Below are 19,122 nucleotides of genomic sequence, written 5' to 3' on the forward strand. Positions count from 1 at the left end.
CTGTAGATAAGAGCATATTTGGTAAAATCTCCTTATGTATAAAATTTGAGAATAATATATGGTTATATGCAGTGGTTTTATGGAAGAGAAACTAAAACAATAAAAAAAAAACCATGAAACTCATGCTACTGATAAACCTCTATGAATCATTTTAATTGAAATGGGATAATTTGGTTAAACTTGATAGCACAGAATCATGCCAGATTAGAGTGCCATAGTATACTCTTAGCTGCTTATGAATGATTGAGTAGATGTTAGTCAGAGTAGGAAAGATTGACTACTGTGTTCAGGTAAGATTTAGTTAGCAATAGTAGGGATTTTAGAAGAAATGAAACAGAAGCAGCACAAAGTACTGCACCGCAAGATATGTGTGTCGGTATTGCTTTTTAAAGTCTTTTTGTACTTTAGATTGTCAGCTTTCCAGAGTCAGAAGACTTGAAGATTTATTCTGTGCTATAAAAATAATGTAGCAGGATGTGCATATGTCTCTGTGGCCCAGCACATGCCTAGAAAGCATAAGGCCCTAGGTTAGAACCCCTAAACCATTTATCCTTTAATTGATGGGTTAATTAAAATAAAATACAAAAAAAAATAACTTCAGCTTTCGCATAGGCCTTTGAAAAATATAACAAGAATGGTTAGCTAGTTTGAAATGATTCCATCTTTTATGTCTGAGCTGCAATACATAACTGTTAGGTGCTTTGTATAATTTATGGAGGCAGATAAGTGAGTGCTAAGTGCCCAGGCTCTGGATTATGATGGCCTAGGTTTAAATCTCAGTCATTTCAAATCTGTATAACATTTAGGTCTTTACTTAGCCCCCACCATAGGTTTGTTTAAATGTGTTTTGTTTTTTACGTGACTCATACTAAGTAACAGCTCCTTATTTCTAGTGCTTAGCATTCGTATTAAAGTTGCTGTGTCTAGATTTGTTTACTGGCTTCATTATTTCATGTGTTTGGTTCAGCCTTTCAAGAAGCATGACTTGTATGCATAAGGTTCAAGTTCTAGGTTTAGGTTATATTTGATTGGTCCTAATTAAATGGGTGTGTGTTATGTTAGGCTCAGGTAACATGTTATTTTAAGTTGATTTTCAAGGTGAACATACTGAAACTGACTGGTTTGGAATCTCAGGTGGAACTCATCTTTGTTTAACCCTCCTAGTTTTCATTTTACAGGCTACCAGAAGCTATTAGTAATTTTCAAATTTTATTTATTAAATGGTTACAAATTAGTCCTGTGGTGTTATATTAGATATCTAATTATAGATGTAACAATAAATATAAATGTGTGATAAATATGCCCAGTAAGATTAACTGGCTAAAATCTCTCTATGCCTTTTTATGCTACTGTAGTCATAAACCTGTTAGCATAAAATTCTGTAGTCACCCCATTATGTTTGAGTCATATACATAAGAAATACATTCTGTAATTGTAGCTAAATTCTAATGTACTTTTCCATAGTTTAAAATATAAGCTCATATTAGATTTTCTCTTTATATCTGTTCTATTTCCATTAAGGTTTTCACTTCCAAAGTACATCTGACAGACAAACCAATAGAATCAAAGTGAATCATGTCTGTCTGCTTTGGGGGCATTGACTTCATGTGAAGGTGTTGTGCAAAGCTCCCACAAGTTATTTGTGGTTTTTCCTGAACTTTTCCTTCTGCAGCAAAGTTCTATTTTCATTAACTACACACTATTTTAAAGTAGAAGACGGTGGTGAAAGGTCAGTTTGTGTCACCTTTGGATTTTTTTTCTTCGTTAAAGCAATGGCAGTTTTGATCGTAACAGAGAATTATCTGGAATTTGGGCTTGAAACAGGTAATAGTTTTACACAACCTTAAAAATAAATTTTATTTGTGTAGTATATTTTGATATCAGTATTTATCTTAATTTTATGTCTAATAAGTACTTAAAATTGAAGTTGGTTTTTGTTCTAGTTAACCTTTATTAATCTTCAATGAGACCTTGACTGTTGTTTAAGCTAAAGTTTTTATTTACCTTTTTCCCAAAATATTGCAACCTGAGCTTTTTTCTTAAAGTTAATTTATGTAATGCTAAAGAATTAATTCAAAATGTATGTACTTGTGGAATATACAAGTATCTAAGGGCTATTTTTAGAGACTGTTCTTGCTAATAACTGATTTTATTGCATTATAGCTTACTGGTTAACACACACAAAGCTAGTCATTAGCCTACAAGATGCTTTGCTGTAGGAGTCTGTATTCATCCTCATGATAATCTCTTTTTTCCTACAGGGTTTACAAATTTTTCAGACAGTGCGATGCAGTTTCTTGAAAAGCAGGGTTTAGAATCTCAGTAAGTTTTTGAAAAGTTGAACATTATTTAAATTTAACATTTTCCATTCTTAAATAGAGCAATTTTTACTGTAGTTTTTACTATATATATTTTAGTTATTTTAATTAGTAAAGATAATCCCTTGTAATACCCACTACTCTCCCTCCCTCACTGCAGTTTGGGGAACAAGCCCAGGGGCTAACATGCAGAAGAGCCAGCACTTACCCCAAGCCGCCTGTCCAGCCCTAGGAACAGCTAGCTGACTCGCACTTTTACAACTGTGAAGTTAGAGTCTTCCATCAGATTCTTACCTGTATTTGCTCTTATAATCCGACTATCTCCATAGATGAAAACAATTTATATTCAAGCCATATATCATTTGAAAATATGTTGCTTGGATTGGTGGCTTTGATTTAAGAAATACCTGGTTTAGTTTATCATTCACCAAGATCTATTATGAATAAGACCAGTGTTTGTGTTGATATATTCTTTGATGTTTTAATATTATTGTGATTTGTAAATTAACTGAATGGGGAAAATGGGTTCTTGGTAAGTTAAGTAAATATTTATCTGCTTTTTTTTAAAACTTCATTTTTAGGGGTCCTGTTTCAAAACTTACTTTCAAATTTTTCCTGGCTATTTTCTGTTCACTGATTGGGGCTTTTTTGACATTTCCTGGATTACGACTGGCTCAAATGCATCTGGATGCCCTGAATTTGGCAACAGAAAAAATTACACAGTAAGCGGAAAATGTACATAAGCACATGCAGATAAATATATGTTTTCCATCTTAATTAAGGTATATTATTGTGATAAATAATAAGTTATTTTATTAAAATTACTATTAGTAAATATTTGATGTCACACCACTTCCTCTCAGCTATAGGTAGTTTCTCTTTTAAAATTTCAAATGTGTTTAAAATGTATTTGTTGTTAAACATATTTCTACTTGAAATACCGAAGTTTATGTTCATTCTTTTTAATTCAGAGATTTATGATATCGGTCTCTACATTGGAACTGAAGAGCTGTGGAAATTTCCCTTTTAAAATTTAAAATACTTAAAGTTTATGTGTTATTCAAATATTTTACTTTTAAACCTCAGAGTTCCGTTTATAAGAAATGTTTTCTTTAAGTTGATGATCTGTAGGTTAGACTTAAAGTAACTCACTAGTTTGTTTTGAGATGGCAAGTAATGTGCAATGTCTTATAGCAGATGAGTTTTAACCACCAAATTCTGTTTTGATTCTGAAATGGAGATAACTTCTGCATATAGTTCCAAGCCCTTATTCACTGTTTTCTTTGTAGTTGGGTTTTGTTTTTTTTTTGGGGGGGGGTGTTTATTTGCTTGTTTGCTTATGAATGGAGACATCGTAACAGAAAGGTGGCCTTGTGTATACTTTCCTTTAGTTCCACGTTCTTATCTTACCTGCAACCCTGTTTGAGAATATTTCTCATATGCATGTGTATGGTCATTAAGCTTCTCCAGACAGAGTTCTAAAATTACTCTTCTGTAAAGCACTGCATTTAATGATACTGACTCTCCTGCCTTTGCATTCTTATTTCTTACCTGTGCTTTTTTGTTTTCACTCCTCCTCCTTGACTTCATTTTTCTGTTTCTTTAATATGTATTTACTTATCTTAACCCCACCCCCATTACACAGTACTTCATCTTTGTGTTTGTTTTTTAACTCAGCATGCTCTTTCGTATGCCCTGCCTTTTCCCACCACTCATCTCTCTAACAGCTTCTTTTAAGACAAAACCTGGTTTCCCTTCTCTCTGTACATACACTGCAGCCCACTAACCCCAGTGTTATGATTTCAATAAGCTGAAAAGGATGGGTGGAGGGGTGCCCTTCACAAGCTACCGAAACCACTGTGGGCTGCTCCTTGATACTGGTGTGTTCCCTAGCAACACTGCATACCGAATACTGCTCTTTCTTCCTGCCCTCGATGGTTTGCCAAGGCTGTGGGATGAAAGATTCCCTTTATAAAACATAAAGCGTTTAGTGGTGGTTAGAGAGAGGGGTAGCACATCTATCTTCAGTAAAATGTGGCTTCTTTGTAAGTGTTTCCCTTTGGGGATTTGGGATTTTGTTTATTTCCAGTTTATTACAGCCTGATGCTGTAGTACAGCACTCTGCTGTGCTGTACCAGTTGGGGCGTGCTTGCTCTGTTGTGGGTAACTTGGGTGGCAAGAGAGCAGCTTTGTCTCTTTGGCAAGGCACTGGGACTTACATAGTAATAGGGATTGTGGCCAGCTTTTCTTGGCACATCACTATCCCCGACTCAGCCCTGTGTCCTCACACACATCACTACCATTTCTAAGTAGTAAGTACTGTGTTAAAATCTGTAGGTTTGTGTGTATGTTAAAGCCTGTAGTTTAGCCGTGTCTAAGGTTTAACTTTATTTCTGGATCATGAAATTAATTAATAATAAAATTAAGCTATAAAATCTTGATAATGGAAACAGTATTTTGCAACAAAACAGTCTGTTGAGTTTCCCTTGTTTTTCTAAAACAAAATTTTTAGCAACCATGTGTGTATGTGTAGGATACAAATTTAGATTCTATTTAACAATGAGGTGTAGCTCGATCCTGAAATCACCTTTCTGCCTTAGGAGTGTAGCTGTGTCTTGAGTAAAGCAAAGCTGGGTGCCACTGGTGGCTCATGTCTGTAGTTCCAGCCCTTGTGACGCTGAGAGTATCATGGAGTGGAGGCCAAAATTAAAAATAGAAACAAAAAGTAAATTACCTTTATTTCAATATGATAAAGATTAATTTCAACTGTGTTTGTAACAGTCCAAGAAGAAATAAAAATTTTGAGTCACTTATAATTTTGGCAATATAATTTTAACATTATAAATGATCATGACATATTGCAAGGTTCCTCAGTCATAAGTTGTTGTGTTTCATTTGCCGTATGCCTTCTGGTATTATGACTTTGCTAATCACTGTCATTTATTTGTGGATTATTAGCAAGCATTTTGTTTAGCTGCGCTGACAACTATTAGATGACTTCTGTGTATCTGCCATTGGAGTTACTGACTCTAGGGAATTAGAGAATCATTACAATATCTGTTGAGTCATGGACTTAATAAGGAATTGCCAAATGCATCTAAAGTAAAGTGAGCAAATCTCAATTGTAATCTTATCTTTAATCTTTAGTCTAACCTACTAAATGGTCCTGAGCAAGCCACTCAACTTTCAATGTCTCCACGTTCTCAGCTGAAAAACTAAGATAATAGCCTTATTGTTTAAGGACTTGGATTAACAGTAAATGATTAAAAAATGTAATATACAAGTACACTATACTAGCACATTTTGTTTCTGGATCTTTGTGTTTATTTCCGGTATTCTTTCAGAACATTACTGCATATCAACTTCTTGGCACCTTTATTTATGGTTCTGCTCTGGGTTAAACCAATCACCAAAGACTACATCATGAACCCACCGCTGGGGAAAGAAAGTGTCCCTTTGTAAGTATGGAAACTTGAGAAACTTGAGCCCTGAGTTTTGTTTTGTTATAAATCAAAGCTGCTTTCCTAAATGCCACTTAACTGTATTTTTAGATAGGTTTGTTTGTTTGCTATTTCAGACAGGGTCTCGGTGTGCAGGCCTGGCTGAATTGGAACTCACTATGTGAACCAATCTGGTCTTGAACTCACAGAGATCTGATTGCCTTTGTCTCCTGAGTACTAGAATTAAAGACATGTGCCACTACCATGCCTGGTTTATATCTAAGTTTTTGTTAATTTTTTTTAATAAATTGAAGTTACTTGCTTGTTTTTTTGGTATTTTAATATTAAAGAAATGCTAAAAGTTTTTGAAGTTGAAGCTGCAGGCCATCATGTAACCCATGTTTGCTCTTTTTTGAATGAATACTAATGATTACTGCTCTACACTACTATTAGCCTGTACACACCTTGAGATTTATCTCCCAATAGCCAGTTGTCATCTGACATATTCTTGTTATTTTGTTTGTTTGGATCCTTGTACTTGTTATCTGCTTTTATTATTGTTCTGTTGTGGAATTTACGGAGGAAAGTGCTGTCAGTGAAAATGTAAGTGGTATTCATTTCTTTGCTCATGTAAATTTTTAACGTCTTTTGTTTCATGTCTGTTTTGAATAAAATGTTTTTCAAATAAATTAGAGACATATTTTTATACAGTAAGTACTGCAATTTGCATCTCTATCAAATGAGTTACATATTTAAGAAAATTAAAAATAATGTCTTAACATTATGATTAATACTTGTTCAGATAGATAACTGTTAGATAACTGTTTTAACAGTATAAGATGTCAAGAAAATATAGAAGCAGTTTATAGAAAGACATTAATGACTACTTTGTGTATTAGATGCAGTGTTGTGGAATTATGCTACAGCTGTACAAAGGTTTAGACAGCTGGTTTGAACTCTAGCTTTGCTCCTCCCCAAAATTATCACATGAGGTAGCTTATTGAACTGTACTGAGCCTCTGCATCCCAGTTTGGAAAATGAAGTGGTATGTACCTCACAGGGTGATTGCTGGAATTAGTGAAACAACACACATAACACAGTCTTTGAAAATGAGTGCTAAGTAATATTCTTTTCACTATTGTCTCATTAGAATTAAAATAGAAGCACCTGACTAGTCATTGACTCCAAAGTGTGCATTGTATAGTATGTAATTTTTTTCAGTTCTCTATATGTTTGTTTGTCTTGGAGAATAGAGCCAGTAAAACCATGACATCTCTTTTTACTTCATATTCTTGAACTAGGGATATATCCACTCTCAAAAAGTAATGTTTATCCTCCATATAACTAAACCAGCTAAATAATAGTTTTAACTAGACAGATTACAAACAAAATTACTGAAAACAAAGAAACTAGCATTTGGCATAAACCAGTTATGCCATTTATCAATGTTCTGGACATTTTCTCTTGGTCTTTTGCACAGTAATCATTTGTAGTTACTGTTCCTATTGTCTGTATTATCCTTATCTCTTTTACCCCTCACTCTGCTGTGTGGTAGCAGGACATTTAGTTGATGTGCAGCAGCCTGGGATCTTCTCACAGAAACCTTTTCCTCCTTTCCTTTTTTGTCTCATCTTTGCTTCTGCTCTAGGGTTTTTTTTTTTAGTCCTGGAACTACCTCTGTGGATCACCAAGATGGCCTTGAACTCACAAACATCTGCCTGTCTCTGCCTCCTGAATTAATTAAAGCTGGAATTAAAGGCGTGTACCACCACGGCCCAGCTATATTTTATAGTCAATCAGTAAGTATGCTTCACCTTATTCTTTAGTTGTGATTTAATAATTCAGTTTAAAATTTCTATTTAAATTCCATTGTCCATGTGGTAGAAGATGAAATAACTATCTACCAGTCAGAAAGGAAATGATGGGTATTTCTGTTTGATAACAAATTAATTTATGGAAAAGTATTTGTGATCAGAAGCAGAGATATGGTGCTGTTCAATTTCGAAATGTACATTAATTTATGCATATAGTCTCATACTGTACTGAAAGAGTAAAATGTGGCTATGTGTAGCCTTTGTGTGTTTATAGCCCAAGAAGAAAATCAGTAGTTATCATAAAACCCATCATTACTTTGGAATCTGGGAAGAACCTCTTCTTCGCATTCTCTCTGATTAACTGATTGAGACAGCCTCTCACTTCAAGCCTGACTGGGTTGAAACTCACAGAGATCACGTGCCTCTGCCTCCACGTCCACACACCTCATACCTGGGTTTCTATTTCACTTTTTGATAGTCTCAGACTTTCCAGGAACTACTATGTAAGGAGTGAGCTACCACACTTGGCTTCTGCCTATTCCTGACCTGTTGTTTTATTCTCCTTGAGACACCCCATCTGATCGAATTATCATATATTTGGATTACCTTAGTATGAGTTAGAAGATACTTAATAGCCATTATACCAAATCTAGAACTTGTAAAATGAGTCAGTCATTTTCTTCCTTCCTTCCTTCCTTCCTTCCTTCCTTCCTTCCTTCCTTCCTTCCTTCCTCCCTCCCTCCCTCCCTCCCTCCCTCCCTCCCTCCCTCCCTCCCTCTTTCTTTCTTTCTTTCTTTCTTTCTTTCTTTCTTTCTTTCTTTCTTTCTTTCTTTCTTTCTTTCTTTCTTTCTGTTTGTTTTGTCTTTTTGAGACAGGATTTCTCTGTAGCTTTGACCACTATCCTGAAACTTAGCTCTTGTAGATCAGGCTGGCCTCGAACTCACAGAGATCCTCCTGCCTCTGCCTCCTGAGTGCTGGGACTGCCTGGCTGAGTCAGCCATTTTCTATTTAGTCTAGTAACTTTATGTTTGTTCTCCTTGATGCCTATGAAATAGCCATCTTCGTTGTGCTACCAGTCAGTTCTTATTCCCACTCCAGGGAACAGATTTCTTTATGTCCCTTGGAAAGCTTCAAGGCTGCAGAAGCCCTTACATCCTGTATTTTGTTACTACTATGTGGCTGGCTCATTTGTTGCTTATTGTAGGGAAAATGTATTGTTAAAATATTATATGTTTTTGTTTTCTAGACAACAGTGCCTTCACACTAGAGTTTTATATCTATGTGCATTTATAACCTTGAAAAATGAAACAAAAGAGTATGGATTAGAGAGTTTCTGACAAACAACATCACACTTTGATATGTTCCGTGTCCTTTCCTGTTCCACAGAACCTCTATTGGGCTCTAGTTCATTGCCCAGGTGCTTGCTGTTGGCAGAGGGACGGTGTGGTGACACAGCATGTGTGCAGAACTATTGTGAATCACTATAGGCTATTATTATTATTTAACCTTTCCAGACTGGGGAGATGACTCAGTTGGTAACAGTGACAGCTGTGCATGCAGAAAGACCTTGTTGTGATCGGAGCGGCGAGGCTGCGTCCCTGGAACCCAGCCGCCCACATGACTAGCTTATGCCACGAAATAATTACACGGAAACTGTATTCTTTTGAACACTGCCTGGCTCATTAGTTATAACCTCTTATTGGCTAGCTCTTACATATTGATCTAGCCCATTTCTAATATTCTGTGTAGCACCACGAGGTGGCTTAACAGGGGAGATCTTAACCTGCGTCTGTGTCTGGTGGGAGAGTCATGGCGACTGCCTGACTCTGCTTCTTTCTCCCAGCATTCTGTTCTATCTACTCTGCCTACCTAATTTTCTGTCCTATCAGGCCAAGCAGTTTTCTTTATTAGTTAACCAATGAAAACAACAGATAAGATACAAGACCCACCTCCATCAAGACCTGAGTTCAAGTCCCTGGAACCCACATAAAAAGCCAGGCCTGACAACCATAATCTTAGGACATCTTGGCAGAAATTAGACTACTAGGAAAAGTTTAAAATATTTTAGTACTGAAGACAGACTTTCTGATCCAGGTTTAAAGGTTTCGATGTTTTGTATGAACTGTGATTTCTGCTTGAAAGGGACCACCATGTGAGTAATTTGACATAGTAACTGGATCCAACGTGTTCAGAATCTAATCTGTAGCACGGATCCCAGAGTACTTAATGTAACTGGTGACATGCACATACTGATTGCCCAAATAGGAGCTGGAACTAAGAAGATTCTTCCTGAAATAGATGGTAGGATGGATAGAAACACACACATGAAGGAAGTTGTGAGGGTGAGGGTATGTGAGTGTATGTATGCTGGGGGACAGGGTACATGTGTGTGAGATACGTATGTAAGCATGCATATGGAGTGCCAGTGTCAACATCAGGTGTCTTTCCTAATCACAATCTACTAGCATTTTTCTGGGGCAGAATTGTTGAAACTGATTGGTTTGACTGGACTGTGGCCTTTGAACTTCAAGAATGCACCTGTGCTCCCCCAAGCCCTCTCTAGTCTTGAGCCAATAGATGTGCTAAAATTGTAAACTCAGTGTTGAGGCATTGCTTACAGCATAATAGGTTAATTAAGTGACTTTTAGAGAAATCTGAGGTATCTAATACCTTTGTATTATGTAATTTATAATATGTGAGGATGGTTTTAGTTTTCAGTGGTCCTAATTAGAAACAGAATAAACTGAAATCCCCCCAACCAAATAAGTATATAAACAGACAAAACTGTAGCAAATTATAGATTAGTCATTGATTTGCTTAGTTCCTATGGTCTCCTTAGGAACTCTCATCTCTAAGAGCATTGAGACTCACTGCCTGTGTTAGAGCTTATATTTCTTCCATAAGTACAGGCAGATAGAAAGAGGAAAAAAGGGCTCTGTTGTGACTTGTACTTTCATTATACATTTATCTACTTAATTATTTTGCACAAGTGAAGCTATTAGATAAGTTATTGGCAGAATGGAACTCTTGCTCAAGTCTACCAGTTGACTCTGGGGAAGTATAGATTTCCTGTATTCTACATGGTAAACCGTAGCATGACTGCTATGTTAGTATAGATGGTCCCTGAGAGCACCATATCACCTTTTTGATCTATAGAATGACAGAAGCCACATTCGATACTCTGCGACTCTGGTTAATAATCCTGCTATGTGCTTTGCGGTTGGCCATGATGCGAAGTCACTTGCAAGCATATTTAAACTTGGCCCAGAAATGCGTGGATCAAATGAAGAAAGAAGCAGGCCGGATAAGTACAGTTGAGCTACAGAAAATGGTACGTTTTATAACGGTCAAAGTGAAACCAAAATAGCACAAGCTATTTCGTGTCCTTACAGTAGATTCTGGTGCTGAATCAGATCTGACTTACCTTCCTGTTCTCGGTGCTCAGTACAGGTGGGTACTGCAAGGCTGTGACAAGCCTGAGCCGAAACCCATCTCATGATCAGAAAGGCGTTGGAGAATGTTGTCCAGACCTCATGTCTAAAGGGGTAGGAAATTCAGGAAATTCAGTGCCTTGGAGTAATCCAGTCTTTTTTCTTTTTCGATTTACTATGATGTTGGCCCCTATTTTTGTCTTGTGTTTCACGTATTATCATGTTATTCAATACTCAACCTCAAATATGTTCATATGGAATGAAGATTTAATGTTTCTATTTATAAGGAGTTCCTGTTTGTACATGCCTGCTTGTCACAGTTATTTACTCTGATGTTTAAGTAGCACTCTGTACAAGTTTTAGTATTTTATTCTACCTCTGAAATGTTTCTTTGAAATTTTTTGTAAGATTTTTCAATTCTAAAAGCTTATCTTTGGGTTGAGCCTTTCTGAAGTACATGTATGATAAAATGTAAATGAATGATATTTATTTTTAAGCATTTCAGTTGGGTAATTTTATAAAAACTTAATTCACTCGTAACATGTCAGCGTTATTAGATACTTAAGCATGTTGTTGGTTGCAGGTGGCTCGAGTCTTTTACTACCTTTGTGTCATTGCCCTGCAGTATGTGGCACCTCTGGTAATGCTGCTTCACACAACTCTGCTTTTGAAAACACTAGGTAGGCATGCCATGCATCTGGTAAACAGCCCTTGCTTTCTACCTATAGTTAATTCTTTTTTCTGTTACTAGCACAGAAATACACCGCATGATGTTGCTGCTGTTGTTATTGTAGCTTTAGGAGGAATCGGGGAAAGTTTTATCTGTACAAGTTGATTTGTTGATTCTAGAAGCCCGGGTGTAATAGTTTTCTTATTTGCTGATTATAAGGGTTTTCATTTTAATGTTAATTTCCACATTTCCCAAGTAATGTGGGTAAGCACTTGTTTAGACATTGGGTAAAAACAGGTGAATTAAAGGTTTGCTAGTACCTAACCTTGAAATCATCACAAAGTCAATAAATTTGGCTAGACTGCAGGACTGTGTAGAGTTTGACTTTAGGTAACTTGTATAGAAAGGGTGAAGGGTTTTCAGGGAATAAGGAAGGTCTGGACTGTCAAGTCTCCTTCTGTGGTAGTATCCAGGAACTGCCCATTGTTGCCCTGTTTCTCTTTTCTCAGATTGGGCAGCGTGCCATTGTGCAGGCTTAGAAGCACCAAGAAACTCTTTTTTAAGTATGATTTGAGTAGCCTCACTCATGTCAGGGGACTGATGCTAAATGTATTTGTGCCTTAGAACCTGTGTCCATACTGGGCAGGGAGCTCAGTGAGCATGTGTGAGTCACATCCTGTGCAAGGTAGAAAAGCTATGATGAGACCAGTTAGAAAAACCACTAGTAGTTGCTCCCGTTGACATCCTACGTAGTTTCTCAGAAAGACATTTGTCGTGGTACTGTAAAGGTAGAAAGCATTTCTAGGAAGTTAATGAATCTGTTCTGTCAGTAAAAGCAGTCGATTCATAGCTTATGGATTTCCAGATTTTACTGCAGTGAATGAGAGTCTTATCGGGCTTGTTTTTTTTTAATACTTTTACTTTAAAACCATTCTGTGATATGGTTCAATTAATCGTGTTCTTTTAACAAATAGCAAAATTATTTTCAACATACAATGATTCACTATATCACTAACTTTTTAGTTCCTAATATGGATTGGGGATTTAAGGTTTTCTTCTGTTAGTTTGCTTTTATCAAGTTTTGTGTCTTAAATATTCTAGGTAATCATTCCTGGGGGATCTATTCAGAAGCTGTCTCTGTCTCCCCAGTGGATAACCTTCCTCCCAACTCCATCTACTCTGAACTGCCGTCAGCTGATGGGAAGATGAAGGTGACTGTCACACAGATCACGGTGGCACTGAGCAGCTTAAAAACCATCTTCACCCCTCTCCTTTTTCGAGGACTTCTGTCTTTTTTGACATGGTGGATTGCTGCTTGCCTCTTTTCTACAAGCCTTTTTGGGCTTTTCTATCATCAATATCTGACAGTAGCATGAATTTCAATCAAAAATGGATATCCAAGTCACACTTTAAATTCAAGTATTTGTGCCCTTGAAGGGTTGACAAAAGATGAATACAAATACAAAGGAGAAAGAAATTCTTGGAGTGTCTTGTTTGGAATGCTCCCTCTGTACTCTCAGGGTGAATCCTTGTTGTAATATTTAAAATCCCAGGATAGGTTGTTACACTGTTACACTGTGCCATTGGAATCGTAACTCACTGTAGTAACTAATGGGAGAGGGCTATTTGCAGGGGTGATCCTTGTGATTACCTTGGTTTACAGTGCAAATCTCCAGCTAGGACTCCAGTTACTGGTTACTCTTCCTGGTGTTGTGGTACTGTTATTACTCTAGTTGCTGCCTATAGAACAATCTTCAAACTGAGCCATGCTCTATGGGAGGGAAAGGAACTAAAATCACTTCTGTTGGTAATGTATTAGTCTTCAAACAAACAAAATCCAACAGAAAGGAAGAGAAAGCTACTGTATATTACAGTAAGAAGAGCTGCATAGTCATTTTAAATTGAATGGAGATATAAATACCTAATGTCTACAAGTACTGCTACTTGAAAGTAGCAAGAGTATTGTTTTAAAGTGTATGCCACCCAGGTTGAAAGTTTCGTTCAAATGATTGACCATTTGAACATTTGCAGTCCTTCTGTTAGTGTTGGGCCTGCTGTATTTTATTTCTGTGATTCTACATAGTTATGTTTAATCTAAATATATTTATCAATACTGATCAAATTTTAAAAATTACTTTGTAATCCTGCTGACTATGTGTATGTATTGTTTATATTATATATTAAATATATAATATATTGAGGCTATAAAAGATGAAAATATTGAATCCTTATAATATTTTAAGTTGCAGAATGTTAAAATGATTTTAATGTGATGTATTTGAATCGAGAAATTTTGTTTGGAATGAAATTAAAATATGTTTTTTAAAGCTCTACAGAGTACAATTTATTTGTTGTGTATATATGTATAGATTATGTGATTTCGTCCAAATTAAGTTTTTTCTTTGTTTTTGACTTTTTTAAACATAATTTCTTTTCTCATACAGTATGATCTGAATAGTTTCCCTTCCCTATGCTCCTCTCAGTTCCTCCCCACCTGCTCTCCTGTCCAGAGCCATTCCCCTCCTGTCCCTCATTAGAAAAGAACAGACTTCTGAGAAACAGCAACGAAACATAACAAAATAAAATATAAGATAAAATAAAAGCCATCACAGTGAAGTTGGACAGGCCAAGCAAACAGGAAAATAAAAGAGTACCAAGAGCAGCCCAGACTCAGAGGCCCACTCTTCATACGTTCAGGAGTCCCATACAGTGCTAAACTGAAGCTGTGGTATACATGCAGGGGACCTGGGGCAGACCCGTGTCGACCATGGGCTGCTGCTTCAGTGTGTGCGTGCATGTGTGCCTTCCTCAGGAAGGGGCTTGTTCTAGTATCCTCTGTCGCCTTTGTCTCCTCAACCAACACCTTCTGTCTTTTCTTCAGAGTTCCCTGAGCTCTGAGGAGAGGGATTTGATGGAGACATCTTGTTTTGAGCTATGTGTTTCAAGGTGTCCCTCCCATGACGTGCGGCTATAGGTCTCTGTATTTGTTCCCATTGCTGTAGGAGGAAGCCCCTGTGATGACTGCTGAATAAAGCACTGATGTCTAACAGCCGATATCCAGATTTAAGCAAATCATGCCATATTTCTCTTTCTGGGTCTGGATTACCTCACTCAGGACTACTTTTTTTTTTTTTTTCAAATTCCATCCATTTACCTGCAAATTGCATGATGTCATTTTTTTTTAAAGCCGAGTAATACTTAATTGTGTAAATGAACCATGTTTTCTTTATCCATTATCTGTTGATGGACATCTAGGCTGTTTCCAGTTTCTGAGTAGAGCAGCAATACTTGAGCAAATACATCTGTGGTAGGATAAAGCATCCTTGAGTATATATACTCAAGAATGGTATAGCTGGATCTTGATTTTCAGATTTTGAGGAATCACCATACTAATTTCCATGGTGGCTGTACAAGTTTGTACTCTCACCAGCAATGGAAGAGTGACCACCTTGCTCCATATCCTCACCAGCATAAGCTGTGATTGATCTTAGCCATTCTGAGAGTTGTAAGACAGAGTCTCTAAGTAGTTTTGATTTGCATTAACCTGATGTCTAAGGATTTAAACATTCTTTAAGTATTTCTCAGCCATTTGAGTTTCCTGTATTAAAAATTCTGTGTAGAGCTTTACCTTATTCGTTAATTGGTTTACTTGTTTTTTGGGGGGTCTTTGTGGTTTTTTTTGTTGTTGTTGTTTTTGGTTTTTTTTGTTGCTGTTGTTGTTTTGTTTGTTTGTTTGTTTGTTTTTGCTATCTAGTTTCTTGAGTTCTTTGTGTATTTTGAATACTGGTCCTCTATCAGATGTGGAGTTTGTGAAAATATTTTCCCATTCTGTAGGCTGCTGCTTTGTCCTGCTGACTGTCCTTCACCTTACACAAGCTTTTTCAGTTTCCATTTGCTAATTGTTGACCTTAGTGCTTGTGATAGTAGTGTTCTGTTTAGGAAGTTGTCTCCTCTGCCAACGAATTCAAGACTCTTCCTCACTTTTTCTTCTACCAGGCTCAGTGTATCTGGTTTTGATTTGATTGATGAGTGTGTATGTTTTTATGCCATTGCTGTGCTTTTTATAAATGTTACTATGGCTTTGTAATACATCTTGAGATCAGGAATGGTGAGACCTCGTACTAGGTCTTTTTGTTGTTGTTGTTCAAGACTTTCTGGTATGCAGGGCTTTTTGTGCTTCTATATGGAGTTGGGAATTATTCTTTCAAGATTTGTGACGAATTGTGTTGAAATTTTGATGAGGATTGTATTGAATATGTAGATTGCTTTTGGTAGGATGGCCAGTTTTACAATGTAAATCCTACCAATCCATGAACATGGGAGATTTTTCATCTTCTGATATCTTCTTCAGTTTCTTCGTACAAGTCTTTCATTTGCTTCATTAGAGTTACCAAGATAGTTTCTATTATTAGGCTATTTTAAAAGGTGTCATTTCCTGATTTCCTTCTCAGTCCATTTGTCATTTGTATATAGGAGGACTACCAATTTTGGTGAGTTAATCTTATATCCATCCACATCATGCTAAAAGCTGTGGGAGTTCCTGATGGGATTTGTAGGGTCATTTACTTTATATCATATGCAAATAAACATATTTTGACTTCTTCCTTTCCAATTTGTCTTAATTCCTTTAGCCAGAACTTCAAGAATAGATATGAAAAGAGTGGCCAGCCTTGTCTTGTTTGGCCGGCTTTGTCTTGTTCTTGATTTTAGTGGAATTGCTTTGAGTTTCTTTTCATTTAATTTGATGTTGGCTGGCTGCCGGCTTACTTTTATTATGTTCAGTTATGTTCCTTGTATTCCTAATTGCTCCAAGACTTTTATCATGAAGGTATTGGATTTTGGTAAAGGCCTTTTCAGCATCTAATGAGATTATCATGTGTTTTTTTTTTTTTTCCCAGTTTGTTCACATGGGAGATTATCCTTATTGATGTTCATATGTGGAACCATCTCTGTACCACTGTAATAAAGCCTTCCTGATCATGGCCTGGAACTCGGATCCACCTGCCGCTGCCTCCCAAGTGTTATAATTAAGGTTATATGCCACCATGCCTACCTACCAAATGATATTTTTGCATCCGCCAACTAGACCAGTACAGTTCTTTGTAATACTTACATTAGACTCTAATCATCAGCATATGTTTCAAAGGCCAAGTATTTTCATCTATTTGACACAATAAATAGGAAACTTTGTAACACTGCCTTGTACAGTTTGTAGAATTCAAGATGGGCAGTAGTGGCACACACCTTTAATCCCAGCACTCCTGAGGCAGAGGTAGGTGGATCTCCGTGAGTTCAAGGTCAGTCTGGTCTATAGAGCAAGTTCCAGGATGGGCACCAAAATTACAGAGAAATCCTGTCTCGAAAAACAAAACAATAAAAACACCCCACAATTTGTAGAATTCATTTCACAATTTGTAGAATTCATTTGACAGTTTTTGGTCCTGTTTCCTCTTCTTCCCACATTTCTGAAATGAAAAGCATTTAACTTTATCGTAATATTTGTATGTATTTTTATTATCTTCAAATCCCAGTTGTGCTTGGAGTGACCAATGCATGAAAGCATGGTCCCATTGTCTTATTGTTTCTCAAATAAATATCATTGGTAAAAATACCACCGTTTCTTCCTAGAGTCATGATTCAGAAGAGATAATCATCTATTGATGGAATTATTAGGTCCAGGAAGCAGTGAGTGAAATTCATTATAAAATAAATTAGAATATCACTAGATAGATTTTCTTCTTTTCAATGGAAACTTTAAATTCTCAGTATTCGAAAGCATAAAATGTCCATATTCTCTGAATTTGTACACATTTTCTGAGCCATCACATAATTGAAAATATTCTTGTGGTATATGACTGTATTCAGCAATAAGCAAAGTGATTTTTTTTAATGTGGTTCATTCTGCATCTTCACAGAACTTCAAGTAGCTTGGAGTATCGGGTTTTAAGACCTGCAGCTGATAAAATCTTGCTTTTTCTACTTTCCTCGCTGTGCGTTGTGCTGCTTACAAACAACACGGGCACGACTGATGCCTAGAAGGCTGCTGCCAGCCTTTCATTAGAGTAGTAGATATTGTCAGTCATCTGCGTTCTTCCTACAGAAAGGAAAACAAGGCAGAGCCTCTAAACTACCTTCTGTTTCTCTACTTGTAATAGCACAGATAGTTTTTACATTTTGTATTACTTCCATATAATTCCTATTTGCCAGAAGATGGTTTATTTTCTTGAATGAACTAACATGATTTTTCAGAAATACTAATCTAATACTAAAAATAGCTCATTCCATTTCTGTTTATAATTAGCTTTTTTGTCTTCTTGTTTTTACATGCACAGGGTCCTCAGTTCCTGCTAATTAAATACAGCATAATTGTCTCAGAGGGAATCTAGTGAGGGATGCAGAAAGTAAGCAGGTGCATAAGACTCTTACAGGGTATGTTCAATAGGTCTGAGATCTGGTGAGGTCAGGGTAGAAGGATAAACCATGAAAGGGAATGTGCAGTTGGAGATAAAGTTTAAATTTTCAGCAAGATAAGAACAGAAAGCATCACAGAGGGTGATTTACCAGGACTTGAAGGAGATGAGTGCATAGAGAAACAGATTGTTAGTATCATTATTGCAGTGGTTCACTACAGCTCAAACAACCTGATGGCTGGATCTTTGCTTGCTATGAGACTAAGGAAAGAAATACTTTCATGTCTTATTTTAATTTATACACAGAGTGTATTAAGTGTCACAAAAATGAAAGGCAGCACTAGTTGGGAGCATGAGCGAGTTGGAGCTCCACTGCTTGTTTAACGAGAAAGAAGTTTTACTGTTTTTCATGTTGTCTACCAAAATTAGCTTTAGCACATATTTTGTGTAATAGATTTTTTGTTCTTTAATTGTACACTGAAGTAATTCATACTTTTGAATAAAAATTTCCAAAATTAAATATATGAAACTATAAATTAGCAATGAAAAGATATAGGAATTGTTACAATTATTGTTATGTGAATATGATTATGCTTACTTTTGCCTTTGTAGTTTTAATAGTTTCTTCAAGCATGAAATATTTACCAAATGTTCAGATTTCTATCATGATAATAAGTTCTTATACCTATTTTGAATAAGTGATATATAAGTAAAGTTAATGTTCTGTTATGGATAGAAATCAGAGGGCTAGGTTACAAAAAAATAAAAATTATCTTAAAATTTTAATTATTAGTTTTAAAAGCTTACTCATAAAATTTGAAAAGTAATAGCATTGTGGAGGAAAAGGAAAAATAATTTAAATGTTAACTTTTTCTCTATTCATATACTTGAATTATTTGAATCCTCGAGGTGAAGATTCTGCCTTTTGCTAAACACATATACATGCGTACATACATACATATCTCAAGTATGTGTTCCTAAGGTGCAGGGGGGGGTGGGGGACTCACGTATACTCAGGGAGCCCCATTGAGCCCAGTGT

The 19,122-nt window shown here is 36.4% G+C and overlaps 1 protein-coding gene across 4 annotated transcripts in view; it reads left to right on the forward strand.

The window, feature by feature from the left end:
- The window catches only part of Tmem161b (transmembrane protein 161B), a 78,760-nt gene extending 64,756 nt beyond the window's left edge, over positions 1 to 14,004 (forward strand). For 3 of the 4 annotated variants that reach the window (XM_050152379.1, XM_050152381.1, XM_050152380.1), the window contains 7 exons: positions 1,673 to 1,824; positions 2,262 to 2,322; positions 2,900 to 3,040; positions 5,663 to 5,776; positions 10,729 to 10,903; positions 11,587 to 11,683; positions 12,775 to 14,004. In XM_050152379.1, the coding sequence (XP_050008336.1) occupies positions 1,673 to 1,824; positions 2,262 to 2,322; positions 2,900 to 3,040; positions 5,663 to 5,776; positions 10,729 to 10,903; positions 11,587 to 11,683; positions 12,775 to 13,049 (1,015 nt within the window). In that variant the 3' untranslated portion in view covers positions 13,050 to 14,004. The remainder of the gene's footprint in view (positions 1 to 1,672; positions 1,825 to 2,261; positions 2,323 to 2,899; positions 3,041 to 5,662; positions 5,777 to 10,728; positions 10,904 to 11,586; positions 11,684 to 12,774) is intronic. The other variant, XM_050152382.1, reaches the window with a different exon arrangement.
- The last annotated feature ends 5,118 nt before the right edge of the window (positions 14,005 to 19,122 follow it).

This window comes from Alexandromys fortis, unplaced genomic scaffold, assembly GCF_014885135.2.
Source record: "Alexandromys fortis isolate MF-2015 unplaced genomic scaffold, M_Fortis_MF-2015_v1.1 scaffold_47, whole genome shotgun sequence".
Classification (NCBI taxonomy): Eukaryota; Metazoa; Chordata; class Mammalia; order Rodentia; family Cricetidae; genus Alexandromys; species Alexandromys fortis.